This window comes from Leuresthes tenuis, unplaced genomic scaffold (assembly GCF_036924035.1).
Source record: "Leuresthes tenuis unplaced genomic scaffold, fLeuTen1.0.hap1 SCAF_12, whole genome shotgun sequence".
Classification (NCBI taxonomy): Eukaryota; Metazoa; Chordata; class Actinopteri; order Atheriniformes; family Atherinopsidae; genus Leuresthes; species Leuresthes tenuis.
Genome location: NW_027325366.1, coordinates 17298728 through 17316499, shown reverse-complemented (window position 1 = coordinate 17316499; position 17772 = coordinate 17298728). Strand labels below are relative to the sequence as shown.

At 40.5% G+C, this 17772-nt stretch overlaps 1 protein-coding gene across 2 annotated transcripts in view; it reads right to left on the bottom strand.

The window, feature by feature from the left end:
- Positions 1–17772, bottom strand: part of aff3 (AF4/FMR2 family, member 3) — a 22172-nt gene extending 4400 nt beyond the window's left edge. The window contains exons 1-12 of one of the 2 annotated variants that reach the window (XM_072396714.1): positions 17570–17772; positions 15884–15928; positions 11609–11683; positions 9062–9095; positions 8920–8977; positions 6651–6702; positions 6382–6416; positions 6047–6236; positions 818–2812; positions 563–687; positions 260–431; positions 72–181 (exon numbers count right to left, since the gene is read on the bottom strand). In XM_072396714.1, the coding sequence (XP_072252815.1) occupies positions 72–181; positions 260–431; positions 563–687; positions 818–2812; positions 6047–6236; positions 6382–6416; positions 6651–6702; positions 8920–8977; positions 9062–9095; positions 11609–11683; positions 15884–15928; positions 17570–17641 (2963 nt within the window). In that variant the 5' untranslated portion in view covers positions 17642–17772. The remainder of the gene's footprint in view (positions 1–71; positions 182–259; positions 432–562; positions 688–817; positions 2813–6046; positions 6237–6381; positions 6417–6650; positions 6703–8919; positions 8978–9061; positions 9096–11608; positions 11684–15883; positions 15929–17569) is intronic. The other variant, XM_072396715.1, reaches the window with a different exon arrangement.

Below are 17772 nucleotides of genomic sequence, written 5' to 3'. Positions count from 1 at the left end.
TTTATCACCAGTATATACCCTGTGAATACCCTGAAGTTTGGGCTGTGCAGTGGTGTTCTGCGTGGACTCACATTTCGTTGTTTGGCACAGTCCCTTTGTGACCAGTAGGTGCCCAGGAGGACTCAGACGATGGTTCAGTCTGTCTTGACACTTTCACGATCTCCACCTCCATCTTGGGCTGCTGTGAGTAAGGAGGGCTCAAATAACTCAAAATACTGCACGCAGTCTAGTGGCCTAAAGAAGTAAGAGATAGTGTTACCTTCACAGCAGTGTCTCTATTCTTGTCCCTGCTCTTCTGGGTGTGGGAGTGATGCTGCTCTGCCGTTTTTGTTTTGGGGGTAGGCTTGTTGGACTCAGGGGTCTGGGGCAGAGGAGACAAGGGAGACAGGGGAGACACTGGCCTCTTGTTGTCCAAGTACTCCTCCAAGTACCTGCAATGACACATGCCCATACATTGTGTTGATATAAACCTCACATTACAGGTGACAAAACATAAGTGTACCTGTTTGTTCATTACGAATGATTAAAAATGTAAGTATGAGCCAAAAAGTGCAGTTCTTACCCATTGTGCGTAGTCTCAGTAACAAAGTTTTCAGCTGTGAGCGATGCGGTTTCTGTGTTCCCTGAGAGGTCATTTGGAAAAGAAAGGCTCCTCTTGCTTTCTCTGTACAACTCACCGTTCTCCAACTGGTCACACACAAACAAACAGACACTTCTAAGAACAAGTTTACACAAACAAATTCTGTCACATACTTCTGCCCCGAAAACGTCTACAGCTGCACATAACAGGAGGAAAGTAAATACGCTTGTCGTCTACCTTGCGTTTCCGTTTGCCGTCTTTTGTCGAAGTTTCAGGGGCATACGTGTGTTTCATAGCCTCTCTTTGCTTGTCCTTGGCTGATGAAGAGGGCAAGGAGGTTTTTTTAGCAGCTGGATTTGTGGTGCTGTCTGGGACCCTCTTAAGCAGACAGAGGTCTATGTGTACCACCAGATTTCTCAGCCCCCGCTGGGAGTTGGGAGCCTCCTTCTCACTTCGCCCAAACGGGACCAGGGTGTAGAGTTTTTGCTTCCTCTCACTTTGTTGCCCTTCACCAGGATTACCTGAGCTGGAACCTCTGGGATGCAACACCTGAGGCCTGATGCTTCCGGGCCTACCTGGGCCCTGCTGACCTTTCTTGGTGAGTCTCTTGTGAGAGGTGGAGTCCGCTGGAACTTTGGTGACCGGAGCCTGATAATCAGATTCTGATTCCGAATTTGAGGAGGAGGAAGAGGAGGAGGAGGATGAGGAGGAGGAGGAGGAGGATGGTCTGTGAGGAGTTGGAGATCGTGAAGATAGATTAGGCGATGGGTCTGGTTGTAACTCTCTGTCCTCTTCACTTCTCCCTCCTTTTTTTGTTCTCCCCTGACGGTGTAAGTCGTCTCGAAGGCGGTGTCGCTCGGTGTTGGTAGGAACTCTCTGTTTGGATTTAGGTGTTTGCCATTCATGTGGCTGCTCTCTCTTCCTCCTGTTGTCCTTTCTCTCTGTCTCCTCTCTTTCCCCCTGATGGTCTATCACTCCTCTCTCCTCCTCTTCCTCCTCCTCTTCGTCTGCTGAACTTTGGATCCAGGGACGTCTCAGGAGCTGCTCCTCCGCCAGCCTCCTTTTTTCCTTTCTTTCCTGTTTCCCTTGTTGTTTTCCACAATCTCTGTCCTTATTTCTCTCGTGTTTTCTCCCCTCTGGTTGGGGCAGATGACCTCTCTGTTCCACTTCCTGTACCTTAGATTGGTGCTTTCTTTGTGAAGTTTTGGTATGAGTGACATGCACAGGATTAGGGGCTGTACCCTCCCACGACTTGGACCGATGTTTTAAGCTAGGGCTGGGCCTAGAGCTTGATCCTGTACCAGAATTATTTGCAGCTTTAGAGATAGATTGAGAATGAGAACTGTGAGCAGTGACGGTTTCATGACTAGTGGGAACTGAGTGCTTTGCTTTCGTGGGGCTATGTTGTGAACTCTTATGGCTGGGTCTGCTATCCTGTATTTGCTCAAAATGTGATGAGTTTTTAGCTTTGGAAGCCTCAGAAACCTGTTTGGAGCTTGGATAGGAAGTAGACTTGTGTCTAGATTTGTGGCTGTGACTCTGATTAGATGTTAAAACTGCAGAAGCTTTTGGCTTGCTTTGACTTTGGTCTTGGTCCTGTGTGGGACGAGTTTTAGGCCTGTGGTGGTGAGATGGCCGATGATGACCATTACTTGTGGGCTGGGCCTTTGTATTGGTGGTAGGCAATGGAGCGATCCATGGCCTAACTTTTGTCCTGTGAGAGTTTGTTGTTAGTCTAGAATGTGTTAAGTTCGGACCCCGATCCTCGGGGTAGTGACTAACCCTGGAAGCAGCAGGTAAACTGGGACTTGGACTTCTTGGAGGACCTCTAGGTATGGGACTAGGGCTACGACTGGCTGTTGGGCTCCCACACGGACTGGGACAAACACTTGGAATTGGGCTGGGTATTGGACTGAGTCTTGGACTAGGGCTGGGACTTGGACAGGTGCTGGGGAACGGGCTGGGGCTAGGGCAGAAGCTGTAACCAGGGCTAGGTAGAGGGCTGTTGTTGTGGCTGTAATTGAACTGTGGGCTGGGAATAGGGCTTTGGCTAGGGCTGTACTCCTGATTGCTGTCCCATGACCTGGCTGGTGATGGGGCCCGCTGGGTGTGGGGGGATAACTGGTGCCCTGGAATCCTCTGGGAGGGATCTTGTTCAGCGTTGGCAGATTTTTTCCTTGACTTCTTCAGCCATTTATCTAACTGCCACTGGGTGGCACATGGGTGATCAGTCTTAACCCACAGAACAACAGAGACAAAAGAAAAAATATTTATTTAGATTGCGTCTTTGCTGACATTGAAGCTTACACACATGCAGGGGTGGAACACTACACAGACTAATACATTTACCAAAACAACTGACAAAGAATGTTCTATCATGTGGTTATATACATATAAATTGATTGTTGTCTGGCAGAAAAAGAAAGAGTATGTTTCTTTAAATAAAATACTACTAATAATAATTGTTATTATTGTTATGATTATTATCATTATTATTAAAAAACTGTCTTTAGTCACCTTATACTAATCTGATATGGATCACTCCATACCAACTTGCCTTAGCAGCTAATTTAAGTTCCATATATTCATCTAGACAGACTTCTAAGCTGAATTTCATACATTTAACACATCTTTGTAAGCCATCGATGAAATTAATGACAATGGCCAATTTCCTTCCTGAACGAGTAATATTCAGTTTTTAAAAAGATACATTTTCTGAGTGACTCTCAAACTTAAAAAAATCTACAAAAGACATTTCAATGTATTGTGACGGTACACATTTTTGTGGTTGGATAATATTCACTGATGTTACATAAAGAAGTTATATTATTCCATTACTTAATAAGTTATCTTTTGTACAGTTCACATTCTGTTAAAATCATATTCAGTTTCTCATGTTTTAGATAGTATTTTGTTCTGTTTTTCAATTGAGACTTCTCCATCTCCCAGAGGTTCCAGCTGTGTGGTTCCTACACTTTGCAGGCACTTTATTAGGTAAAGCAATCTAATACGACGTCTCTGAAATATACTATTACAATGCTTCTGCATCTTTAAATTTTTAGCCAGCACTTTCAAAAAGTGCTAATTCTACTTTATGTTCACTGTTGAGGTATTAGTGGGTGGTGGTGGTTTACTTCCCTTAACTGTGTCCATTGCAGTCGACCTCATTTAGTAAAATGAATAAACTAAAACAAAGAAATAAACATAAAGTAGAACTATCGCAATATGATGTAAAAAAAAAAGAAATTAAATGAACATTTAATAAATGCTGCACACATATCTATGAAATACAACTAACGTAAGTAATTGTCAGGGTAAAGTAAAATGTTAAGTATATACCTAGAACATGATGGGGGAGTTTTAAGACACCTTTTATATCTGAAATTAAACCTTTCCTCTGGAAGAGTTTCAATCATTTTGAAATAATCCTTGTTGGGGAAAATATATTCAAAATATCTGAAAAAGTCTTTTTTTTTCTTAGCTTTAAAGCAATTTTTTGCAGGCGCTTTGGGAGTCAGTTTACAAGATAGAATGATATAAGATCTACATTTGATAGAAGACTATAATTACTATTTACCAAAATTTAGTTTTTAGAAAGGGAAAAGCAGTTTGGATGTTATTTTCACTCAAGCAAAAAAATATTCAGTGCTATGACTTTGCTTAATGCAACTCTTTATCATGCTTGGGTGTCGTGGCTGTTCGGTACAAATTTCAACTCATTCCACACAAAAATATACAGATTGCTGAGAGTTAGCAAGAAAAACAAATATCCTTTAAAGCTGTGCTAACTGAACTGGAAAGGTTTAGTTAGTTTTATGATTAGACGTATATAATTTTGCACAGTTCCTCAAATTTTTTCACATATCTTCATTCATTCAATTGCTCATTATTCACAAGAAAATCTCTGACATAAACTGCATGTATTTGAGCACAGATGCTTTAGAATTGTGAACACTGGAATCACACTTTTGGACATACTTCTTGACGTGTATTGAAAGGGGCTTAGATAATATATATGTTTTTTTTATAATCATTTTTCTTCAATGGTAGAAATGTTCCCCCATGTTTTAAGAAAACTGGATTTAAAGGACATTTTGCACATACTTCAAATCTCCACCAAGTAGAGCAGCTGTGTACCTTGTTAAAGTAAATATATCTCCTTGTGTATTTAAATAAGTGATAATTATGTGCAGAGAATGATCACATAATGAGACTTTTCTTAAACAAATCATCTAAAGTGCACAACAGACTGCACAACAGTCGCAGCATTTGACAAATTCCTCACTGACTCAACTTTAAAAACTATTTAATCTTTAAATGACAAATCCAGATTATGACTCGCACTGTAAAGAGATCAATTTAAACAAAATGTATAACCTCCTTTCATTGTCCTTCCTCTGTGGACTCGCATTCAGAGTATATAAAAAATCTGTGCTTGTTGTATACCAAACCTCCGTCCAATTATGCCAACTAGCTCACTTCATTTTTGCTTAACAACTGGCTTGCAAAACATCCGAATCAGAGGAAACCAAGGAAGCAGAAGTTTAAACTCAAATAAAAAATAGAAACTGTACTCACCTTTGGAAAGCGAAGTTCTTTCTCTCTTTCATGCCTCTTTTTCTGTCTGACCAAGAGCTAAATTAAACCTCTACTCCTCAAGTCAAACAGTGACCCCCTGCCACCACCCAAACTCTCTAACCCTTCGCCCTCCTCCCCCCATCCCTCACCCTCTTTCCAGAGAAGACACTGCACCTCTTGTACCGTCTCAACTGCCCTCCTCCCTCTCTTCTGTCCCTCCCTTTTTCTCTCACTACCTGGGAATCTGGATTTGCTGCTGCCACAACTCCAACCCCCATCTTTTCCCTGGGAGACACTCAAACACTCCACGTAAATGAAGAACACATGGTGCACACCCTCCCTCCCACTCTATAGGGGCCCAAAGTAGCGCATGTGTAGTAATACAGTCTGCTGTGTCGCACAGGGCCCTCCATTCATAAAAGAGGAGCGGGTTTACCCCTTCATTGCACACATAGCACACGTCTCAACCCCCACAATGCCCCACACCTCCAAAAGCCCATCATACCTACCATGCTTGGCACCTAAACTCTGAGTTTTCATTGAGATAATAAAACACAACTGGGACAAATTCTCCTGTGCACTGCTGCTTGAAAAAAGAAAATGAACTTAGTTTTTGATGACTTCCACCTCCTCAGGGCTTCCTCAGCTTGTTGACATGACACAGAGACACTAATTCCCAAAGCCACCCCTACCCCTCGACCCCCATCCCTTTCCTCCAACTCACATACATTCCTCATTCCTCTCTCCCTCCCCACACCTGCTGTCAACTGCCTTGAGGCCACCACTCCCTGTAGAGGTTTCATCCAAAGGCATACAAACAGAGGAGGACAGACACAGGCAGAGAGGATAGAAAACAGAAAAGAAGACTGCGGCATCAGCATTTGGTACCTCCTTGTTGTTGCACGGTGGCTGTGTGTTGACAGGCGATGGAGGATCTGAGGGAAGTTCTGGACTCCGACTAGGGCTGCGGGAATGAAGGCTACTGCTGACCGACTCTGCGGAGGAGTCTGAGCCTGAAGAGTCCGAGCTGGAATGTCTCACCCGCCTGCCATGTGTGTGTGCTCGCTGTGCTGACAGGCTGTCAGTCAACACACGTACAAACATCAGAGAAGGGTCAGGGGAGGCACACAGCCGAGTGGCCCAATGTTAGTCACACAACTTAACTTATTTTTAAAGCCAAATACTCATAAAACTTCCACAGATCACGTCCACAATGCAATTACCTGTGTCTGTCCCAAGACGTTGACTCATGAATGGCCTTTAAGGAAACAAACACAGAAACTTAGCATCCACTGCAACAGCAAAGAGAACAAGTTGCTACATCGCATAGATTACCACTGCAGGTTCTCCACAAGCTTTAAAAGTATAAATATACAAGCACACCATGAAATATCATCATAAAAAATGCATTGAATATGTTCAAAAAGCATCTAATCATGTCAAAACCATTGACAAATACGCTTTAAAATAAAAGAAATGGTGTATTTCCTACCCTTTGAGTGTCATCATCATCACTGCTCAGTTTAAGATCATCAGCAAGCATCCTGTGAACAAATGGTAGCAAAATCAAGCAACAGTTTTAAAATTAACATCTGTCGCTGCTTTTTAAAAAAAAATGAAATTGACTTGATACTCGGTCCAGCATGATGCATTTAAAGAGCTCATATTATGTTCTTTTACATGTTCATATTTTTATTTGAGTACTCTACTAGAATGGGTTTTCATGATTGAAAGTAAAAAGAAAAAACAGAACTTTACATTGGTTCAGCAACCCTTCGTCCCCTTCTGTCTGAAACACTCTGTTTTAGGTCCTCTCTCTTTAAGGTCCCCCTTTCCAAAAGGCCCAGTCTTCTCTGACTGGTCAAAAAATTGCAGAGTGCAAGGTAAGTCAAACTATCCATGAGGCGAGTAATATGCAAATATATGATTGTATAATTGTATGGCGATGTTAAGCCTGGACAACATACAAGTTGCTTTAGACTGTTCAGGAGCAGTATGTATGCAGGGGGGGTTAACTTATTTTCTTTAAGTTGTTTTCACACATAAACATTAAGGATTTTCAGGAGAATATGCAGACAGTTTCTTTTGGGCTTTCTCTGCAATGCGTTTGCTCACATGTGCTTCCCTGTGAGAGAATTTCTGCTGAAGATTAGTTCTCACAGCTACAAATGAGTGAGGATGGATGCGGACGAGTGTCTGTCTACAATGCACAAGAGGCAGAATGTGATGCTGAAAGTAGACTTTGGAAATTACAAGCCCTTTTCACACAGTGGCTGTGCCATCGTGCAGCACAGTCAAGCTGAGCAGTGATCAAGACGTCCCTGTTTGGCTGCCACGATACTTTCGGTAATTCAAACAGACCAAACACAGCCGGTTCGGTGTCGTGTCAGTGTGTGCTTACACACAGCTAGCTTCGAGACATGTTTGCCCAATGTCGCACCCGAAAATCCACTGGACATTTAACTAAGGGGTGTGGTAGGAAAATCTCAGCAAGAATTATTAGAAACAGTGTTCTCACATGCTATCTGTCCAGAACATCTCCAGAATATTTCAGGACTGTGGTGTATGTACGAAAAAGGCTTTTTTACTTTGTACTTTTGCTTCAAACTATTGCATAGCTTTTAGATGCTAAAAAAAATAAAATGTAGAATTTAACGTGCAAAATTTTACTGGAAAAAGTTGCAAATCCGTGAAACACGGTGGCGATATGATCTACAAGCAAGCATCCTTTAGACATCCTTGTAGCTGTCAGGCTCCTGCACCCACTAACCCTGCCCTGAGGCTTATTCCATGTCACACTTAAAGCACACGTCAATGAATTTTGTATGAAAAAGGAGGGGAGATGCGATGCTCACCAATAATTTCTTATCAATAAATACTTCAGAGAAAAAAATGTGATGTTGCCCTTCAGAAGCGATTCAGAAAACAGATGGATTTGATCAGTTAGGCCTGAACTCGGACAGGCTGCTTTTAATATTACTGCACCTAACTCCTATCTTTAACCTTCTTTAAAATCAATGCATTTCTGGACATTTTAAATGTTTCATTTCAAATCTCTTATGTCTTCACAATTTATAAAACTTGATCAATCTCTGGAAAATCTGCATGTTTTGGGGTCTCTTATATTACTGTTTTTTATTTTCCATTGTAATTATCTAATTCAGCAAATGACCTCCTTAACAGGGACTTTTGTTTGTGTGTGTTTAAATGCTGATTTTAGGTTAGCAACCCTTCTTATTGGTTTTTTTTTTCTTTATCGTTGTAATTGACTCGATCTTAATGATCTCTTGAGTATAAATATGGTTTGAATGAATGAATGAAACAAATGTTTATGACAAGTTAAGTAAAAAACCTGCTGTGTTTCATGACAAAGCCTGTGAGATACTGTGAGGCATGCAGTTGGTGTACACCACAGAACATGTGTTTCACATTAAAAAGAGGATGTAAAATGTTAACAAACAGGAGCACATCGGTCTCCACTGACAGCTTTCAGGAATGTTGAGGCACCTTTGACCTGACCTACAGCCTGAAACATTGTTAGCTCGTCGACTCAGTGCCTTTACTTCCCTTCACATGCTCCCTCTCTATCACTTAAGCCTTTCCTTGTGGCTGTTCAGATGAAGAGGCTCATAAATATCTTTTACAGAGAAGAGCAAATAAATATGTGTGATGTATTTTTTTTTTTTGCCTCTGCATGTGCCACAGCAGAAGTTCAAGTTAGATGACCCTTGTTGGATCATGTTTCTTCATACCGCACTTACGATTTGTGAGGTGCCACCTGAGGGTGACGGGTCATTCGCAGCTGAGGGTCCCCACGACCTGAAAAAGACGACAAACCGTCACAGAAAAACAGCATGTAAACTACAGCAGAGAAATTTTGAAAGTTAGTCAGAAAATACATACCTTGCCTGTGCTGTGTAGATGACTGCTTTCCATCCTGGAGAAAGAGGGACAACGAAATTATGAGAAAGATCTTAATTTCAAAAGTTCAAGCCTGCATATTCCTGCAAATTAACTCACAGAAACATGCATTCAGTTCAGTGCTGAGTCACCTAAGTGCTGCCTTTAATACTGTTGACCACCACAGTATTTTATATGGACTAATAATTCTTGTTGGCCTGTCTTGAATCATTTTACTAGTTTATCTCAGAAGTTTCCAGATGGATGACCAGTCTTCGAACCATGATCAGATTACCTGTTGGGTACCACAAGTGTAGATTTTAGGAATGTTACTGTTTAAAATGTTCGTGCTTTCTACAGTTATACTAATGACAGGTCTATGAACAGTTTTGTTAAAAAGATTAGGACATCATCTGGTCCTTACTACTTAAAATTAGACGAACAACATCACACAAAATATGTATAAAGCACATCTTTATCTATTCAACAAAAACTCAGACAAAATAAAGAAGCTGTGTGTAAAATAAATAAGTACACCCTTAATGCTTCCACAGAAATTAAGAGGGTAACTAGCAGCCATGTGTTCTCTATTAAATGTGCCTGATGAACTGATTATCAACAAATTAACCACTTCTATAAAATACAATACCAAGGAGGAAAGACATCAGCAGTGATATTAGAGAAGCAATTGTTTTTGTCCATCAATGTGAGATGGGATACAAGGCCAATTCCAAACAATTTAGTCCATCATTCTACAGTTAGAAAAATGATTCCCAAATGGAATATGTTTAAGAGATTTTCCCAGGAATGGACAAGTTCATGTTGAATGTTAAAGTTCATGACAATACAGTTAAAAAAGACTAAACAAGGAGAAAGCCACTGCTCTCGAAAAAGAACATGGTAGCACAGCTCGGGTTTATAAAGTTGGATCTGAAAAAACTGCAAGATTTCTGGAACAATGTCCTTTGGTTGGACAGATGAGCCCAAAGTGGAGATATTTGGTCATAATACACAGCACCACGTATGGTAAAATCCAAACACAGCATATCAGCAGAAACACCTCACACTAACTGTCAAGCATAGTGGTGGAGGGGTGATGATTTGGGCTTTGACCTGGGCACCTTTAGTTCTTGGGTTGACCATGAACTCCTCTGTATACCAAAGTATTCTAGAGTCAAATATGAGGCAATCTGTCCAAATGGTCGAAATTGACTAATTCAGCAATCAATGGTCTTAAACACTGCAGCAAATCTATAAGAGAAAAGCTAAACAAGAAAAGACTCAAGGTATTGTAATGATCCCCTCAATGTCAAGACCTGAAACTGATTGAAATGCTGTGGTGGGAACTTGTGAACACCCACTAACCTCAAACTGAAGCATTTTTGTAAAGAAGAGTGGTCCAAAAAAGATGAGGGAGACCGATAACATCATACAGAAAACAAAATGTGCTAAAGATGGTTCTACAAGCTGTCGAATCATGGGTTGTACTTAGTTTTTCACACACTGCTTCTGCAGTCTGGTTAAATTTTTCTTAAGCAAATAATGACACAGCGTAATATGTGATGAGTTGGTATTCATCAGGTCGAGATGACTTTTTATTACATTCTGATGTGTTAAACCTCAGAACTGAAGGCAAGAACACTTTCTTTCTCACATGACCAAAACAATGATGCTGGGCCAATTTACTTGTTAAGTCTATTTAGAAATAAAGGAGTTGACGTCAAAGAATTTCTCACATCTCAACAAGGAAAAAACAAGATTATGGATTATTGGTTTAAAAGCTCACAGAAAGACTCAAACTAGATTCATTAAAGCTGATGTTCAGGGTCACGTTCAGAGTGCCACAAACTGACAGATAGACTAATAGATAACAAATAAATAATTCTCTGCAAAATTAAGCAATTTCTCTTACAGAATAAGTAATGCCATTATTGCCAAAGCTCACCTCTGTTCTTCCAAAGAAAACAATAAATCAGCGAAAATTAATTTAAATTCCGATGATGTGAATTTGATCAGAATTGTAGAGATTACTGTTTCTTTCTTACTCTATTCATAAGCAATGTATCATTTTGCTTTTGATATCTTTTACTTTTATCTCACTCAAGTAATGCTTCAGTTTATTTTGAGTGCACTGGTCTCAAAATCCATCTCTTATTTTCAGCATTTTGTTATTTGTTTTATCGGTCTATGCCTTTATTTGTTTGAGAGATGCTGCATGAATATGGTTTGATTGATTGATTAACTGACCGGTGGACTTATAACTTTTTTTCCATCTCGCATTCCTCGTCCTTGTCTAAACTTGTCACCTATATTAATCACATTGCATGTGCACCGTTATGCTAGAAGCGGCTAATGTGGCCTCAGTCTTTGAGTCTCTTTCAGAGATTAAAAGCAGACTACAGTGGACAGACCTGTGTAACTCAGTTTCCTCTTAAATCATACAAATCTGCTTGTGTCACTTGTGGAATGGTTCTTCAGCACGCCACACTATGTATAATCATGTGTAGTCCCCCTTTAATGATCAGAAACCAAACACAGAAACAAACATACCTTGGAGTTGTAGAGGATCCGCTGAGCCTGGTCACCCCCTAAGGCTTGCTGGGATGTCCAGGACTGAGTCATGTCCTATGTAACAGAAATGGCAGGGGAGGGGAGGCGAGGGGGGGACGGAGGTCAAAGGTAAATGGTGCGGTGCCACTATGATTGATGAATATTCACATAGAGAAACCACAGACATCCCGAACTTGTCTTCAGAACTTTCCTAATTTCTCTTTCATTTAGAACTAACTTATCTCTGCCATTTGCACACCTACAGAGTGAAGATCATCAGTGACAGCTGACTCTCATCATCCACAACACTCCTCCCCACCAGGGGGAGTGTGTCTGGATGTGGATGTGAATGAGCGGTAACTTCTGGTGCAGGGTTCAGAGATGCGAATGACATGCTTGGAGTGGTTGTGATCAGTCACCGTGTGGTAAAACAAAAAACCCCAGCTCACTGCTCACACTGACAGGTGCATGGAACAGCAGCTCATTCTCTGCAACTGTGTACAAATCACACACTGAGGGCTGAAATGACGATCTGATATACTTGAAAAGAGACCTTTGCTAATGTACGATCTTTGAGAATCCTTTCTGCTCTAATATTGCACAACAGATATAATATTATGGAACAAATATTTGAGCAGGAAATTCGCTTTGCCAAATTGAACTTTGGGATCCACACATCAGTCATGAACAGAAACAGGAAATACTGCTGGTATCTACACAGTGCAGGTTGTCTGAGTCACGGATGGGAGGTTGTTAACTGTTGAAATGACTAAAAAGTGGTTGAGCTGTGACTGTACAAAAGTCTGTAAATAAAAACATCAACATTTGATTTTTGCAAACACTTGGAATGTGAACATTTTGCTTCTCTTGATTTCCAAATGAAATTCTTAGACACAGCTTTATGTTGAGATGACATTTTAAATTGTTATGGGCAACTTAAACTGTCACCGATTTAATATATTCTACAGCAAAATATCATTATTCATTGCGTAGTTTTGTAAATCTAAATTCTTTTTAAACTAAAGTTATTGTATATAAAACCATTTCAAGCATTCAACAGATTAAACGATTCAAATTCAATCGCATTGTTCCAATATCCTTAATGGTCATAACTCCTTAGTCACGACTTCAACACTCACTTTGATCATCTATTAGTTCTGTACAGGATTATAGGCCTTTACCAAACAGTTTTACATGTTTTAGACAGTGTGACTGTCTGTCGCTATGTGTTTTTGATTATGGTGATTCAGTTCATTGAACTATTCAATGAATAATTCCTTCATCATGATTAATTCATTGTTTGCCTGCCACATCTTCCTGTGTGACACTGATGCACACTGTTGATTTTGTCGTAAATGAGGACAACTCATGGTTTAGATGTTGAAATATATTGTTTGGGATCGTAAAGCACAGATTGGCAAGGGATACATATTTTTATTCTCATGCGTCATGGTTACTTTTAAGTGATGTTGACACAACCCTTTACATTTTTAACTAAGGATTGTGCACCACTACATTTTGCACATGTGGCCATGCGTACCTTTTGCACGTTTTCAAGTGAGACTGGACTGGAAATTAAAACAGCTATGTATGTAATAGACAATGTATTTTATATTGGGCTGACTATATCTACAGTAGTCTGTGAATGGGTCTGTGTGGTAGTGAAGTCTATCTTAGCTGATGGTGGATGCTAGCCCATCACAGAGGCAACACAAAGACAAATAGGGGTGCTAAACATTGGCTCTGAGAGTACATATAGGCCTAATAAATGAAGAATAACTTACTCAAATGATTCACTCAAATTGTTTTATTGTAAAAGAGGATACATGTTGGAAGTGTGTGCAGCCTCTGAACACAATGATCTATACTGGCAGAGCTTTGACAAGCAAAAAAATAAATGGAAGTAAATGGATAGCTACTCAGGCAGATCATAGGAACCCTAATACAATTACACCCTGTAGTTAAAGTGTGTGAACGAAATACATCCTCTGGAAAGGTGCTGGTGAAGCTACTATGATATATATCATACAGATATATATATAAAGTCTTGTTTGTCTCCGTGTGGCCCTGTGGTACTTAAGAGTAGCTAGTGTTTTACCTTCTGTAGATAGCAGTCAGAGCACTCTTAGTTCTGATTTCTTCAGGGAATTCTGATGAGGGCACTCAGCAAAGAGTTACTCAAAACGGGGACATAGAAGAGATTTTTTAGCAGTGTGAGCAAAAACTATATGAATTCTCACGCTGCATCACTTTTATATCAAACAAGTGTTTACTTTATCGCTATTTTCTCATCTGAAGAGTGTCAGAGATGCTGCGTGTCAGAGATGCCGTGTGTGATTCACACACGGTCGCAACGCAATGTTTCCTGCCACACATCAGCTGTGAGTGACCGTTCTGCTGGTCGAATATCAGCTACGACGCAGTACTGATTTTGTGAAAAAGCCTGGAAAAGCACACACTTGTACCATCTTTTAAAATTAAGTAGAAGTGATGCCCAACAGCGCTATCCAATAAGTCTGTCACAACCTCTCAGCTTTGTCCATCAACTGCAAGATAAGTGGCAACATGGAGTTTTTCAGTATTTTTCATCTGAAAGGTCACATGTTAAATGTTTGAACTCCCCCAACCCCCACTCCTATCAATGTGAGGCTGCAGAGCTAATAATTGCACTGCCATTTACTAAAACATGATGTATGAAATATCTACTGTTGTGAATTACTGCTCACAGCTGAGGAACATCAGTGGTGCCAGTGTACATGTACACAATTATGCACCTGAAATCATTTGAAAATGCACCTAATTTATTATTTCGTCCTCTCTTCACAGTGCTCCAGATGAAAGCAGGAATATGGAGAAAGCATTGCATCCACAGAGCAGTGTCATCGCTCCTGCTCTGATTATAATCTCTTCTGATTTGATTGCCTGAAGTCTTACTCAAGCAAACCAGACCTCATGGAAGCTGCTGTGATTGCGTGCCATTCATTTACCTTTTTAGCATGATCTAATTCCTCATAATGTCAGGATTATGAGGATGTGAGGGAGCAACTGCTGATATCTTAAAGCAATCAATAAACATTTTTGTAAATGTGCCTTTCTAAACTTTCTCACTGAGTATTACATAAGATGATTGTTACCACGCTCGTAATATCTGTCTGTTTAGAAGCCTACAAGGTCACAGCCTGCAGCCAGTTGGCTTAGCTTAGCATACTGTAAAGAACTAGCTTGGATCTGCATAAGCCACCTAAAAATAACACATTGTACCTTTTCAGTAAGGACATACATTGCACATGTTGAACCACACGATATTTAAACGCTTCATTTTTCAATGTGCGTTTCCCAAAATATCAAACCGTTTCATTAACTCCAAGGGAAGTCTGAAGTGAGGGCATTCATTTACTGAAATATGCTCATAAGATTTTTATGAACCTGGCAGATGTCTCCAAATGTTCTCTCCTCCTCCTCCCCACCTTCCTCTTCCCACCCACCCAACAGTGCGCCCTGGAGGGAAAGAGTTTCCTCTCTCTGCTCATCCTTTCACTTCATTATTTCTCCTTCCTCAGTCACCAAGGACACAGCACCAGCCCTCTCCCCTTTCCTCCTCTAACAACAACAAGCTCTCCCAGATGGAGCATCACGAGTTGCTATCTTCCTCTAGCCCTTCCCCACCCCATTCTTTGTATCTCTTCTCCTCTGCTTTGCTCCTGCTCTTACACACTTTGCAACTACCTTGTGCTACTCACTACTCAAACAGTTCAAAGTTTGAGTATTTCACTTCTTAAAAAATGCAAAGCATTCTAGCTCTCTCACTCTCAAGATGTATTACTTTTCTCTATTATACGAACAGGAAATTTGATTATTTCTATTTATTTTTAGTATTTCAAATGAAGGATCCTAAGTTTTGCAGGAAAAAAAATGTCTCACCTGAAGATATAATTTTACTTTGGAATCTAGGAAAGTGTAAGGGGTATATTTGACTTTGTTCTCATAGCTCAATGCCAAAAAATGATCTGCATATCAATTGATGCATACGACCGTTAGTTGTAGCCCCCTCGGAGCTGCTGCTTGTGTTTCCTTCTCTGAACCTGTATGTTATTAGTCAACTGAGTCTGTTAAAAAATTACTAATATTCTACAAAAAAAAAGTGCTGATTTTAATAGTAAGAAACCTCAAGCATGAGATTAAGGATTTTATAACAAAGTTGATTCAGTAAAAACTGTGGTTACTACAAATTCTTTAAAAAAAAAAACACACATTAAAAAGCAAGTAATTCCTTACCTCAAAAATATCTTTGGCACAGCTGTTGTTTTGACTTCTTGTTACCTGCACAAAACGAAGGACAGAAATTTAAAAAATGTTGCGCGCCACCGGAAGTTAAGATCGAGAGCTGCAAACAGGGAGTTTTGTGACTCTTCAGAGCAAGTTTCAGATGCAAATTTCAGATGCAGCCCACACTTGCTCACGATGATGACTGTTATGAGCAACTGTAGCACAAATTCAAACATAAACTAATCCACACAAAGCAAACAAGCTAGTCACTTTCTGCCACCAGTGATGAACAAAGACACACTCACAGGACGAAAATCACCCATTGCATTCCTCCTTCCGCCAATTTTCTTCTGCACTCGCAACTGAGTCTAACACTTTACTGTGACCACTTTACAGTCTCATACACACGTAAAGTAATGGTGAGAGTTACCTTGAAGCACGTTCATGACTCACAGTGGAGGAGCATCGGCCGGATGTTAACTTTGATGCAGGCAACTTTCACTATGAAACCCAAGAACCATGATTCTCAAGCTTTAAGATAACAAAGTTTTGACATTACCCGCACTTTGCCATCAGTGTAACTGTGTCGGCTGCTTCTCCAGGAGTGTGTTTTATAAGAACTTTCAGTATTGTCATTGTTTATATTTGTCTTTTGTATAATTGTTATTGCTCATGGCAGTAATCCAGCCCCATTATCACTATGTAGTTTGGATTTTAAATTTTATGTTTTGTAATTCTGAACATCCACATTTTAGCCTAATTTGCTGAACAACAACATTAAACTACTTTCTGGTTGCAGACACTGTTACACTTTTTATTTACACATTAAATTCCATTATAGTTTTGGTGATTAGCTTTTTATTTCTTTGCCCCTTTCTTATATTTAGTCCAAACTGTGCAGCTTAAGCACTAAAAGTAAAACGTGTGTGCAGTGCAGCCTGTGAGCATGCATGTGCATGCAGTAAGGGTGCACATAGTAAATAAAGTGTATGAGAAAAGTCTGAGTATTTCAACCACAAAGTAGAGGCCAGACGCCCTAAATGAAAAAAAACATAAACACAGCCAGCAGCATTTTGGCTCCCTGTGGTTCAGCACAAGTCGTTACCTGGCCTTCGTCATCGGTTTACAGTTAAAGTCTTCACATTAGTGTTACTATAATCAAGTGCAATGTATTTCACACGTCCTTGCTCACAAGCACCGCGGGCTACAACTCTGGTGCAATACCCAAATGAGTGAAACCTCCAGGGGCCAAACAAACCACAACCGATCATAACACCTGCAAGAAGCAGCATGGAGCCATGTATGACTAGAACCAGCTGTTGCATTCTTAAAGTATCTGTGATTTCTAAAGTCATGCTCATTTTCAGGTTATTTCCAGCACTTCCACCTGTGCAATGCGCTTTAAATTGAAAGCTTTTTGAGGACTGAAGTACAACATCCTATACTCCGTCACCATAGCTATATTAGGGTCGTTGATAAACATCAAATATATTTATCTGTCCAATCAAAAGTCTTTTCCTGTTCAAGCTTCATAATGACTCATTTAAATACGCGCGAATCTGATCGTGCACGACCGACTCCCTTAAAAGTCCAGTTCCTTAACCATCTATGGAACACATTCGCACAACTATCACCTCTCATGACTGCTTATTTTCACAATTAGGCTACATTCCGTCCTCCGTGCATTCGCCTCACCTGAGAAAATGCGCATCGGAGCAAAATGCAGTCAATGGAAAGTTTCCCTTTGCCACCGAGAACGGTAGGCATGGTTCCTGGATGGTCAGTGTTCTCCTCCGGTGTCCATACCAGTGAGGACGCGCGATAGTGAAAGCGTTGCCTCCTTCATCGTGACGAAGGCATCAGTGGATCCTCCGTGCAGCGACTGCAGAGTCTTTCTG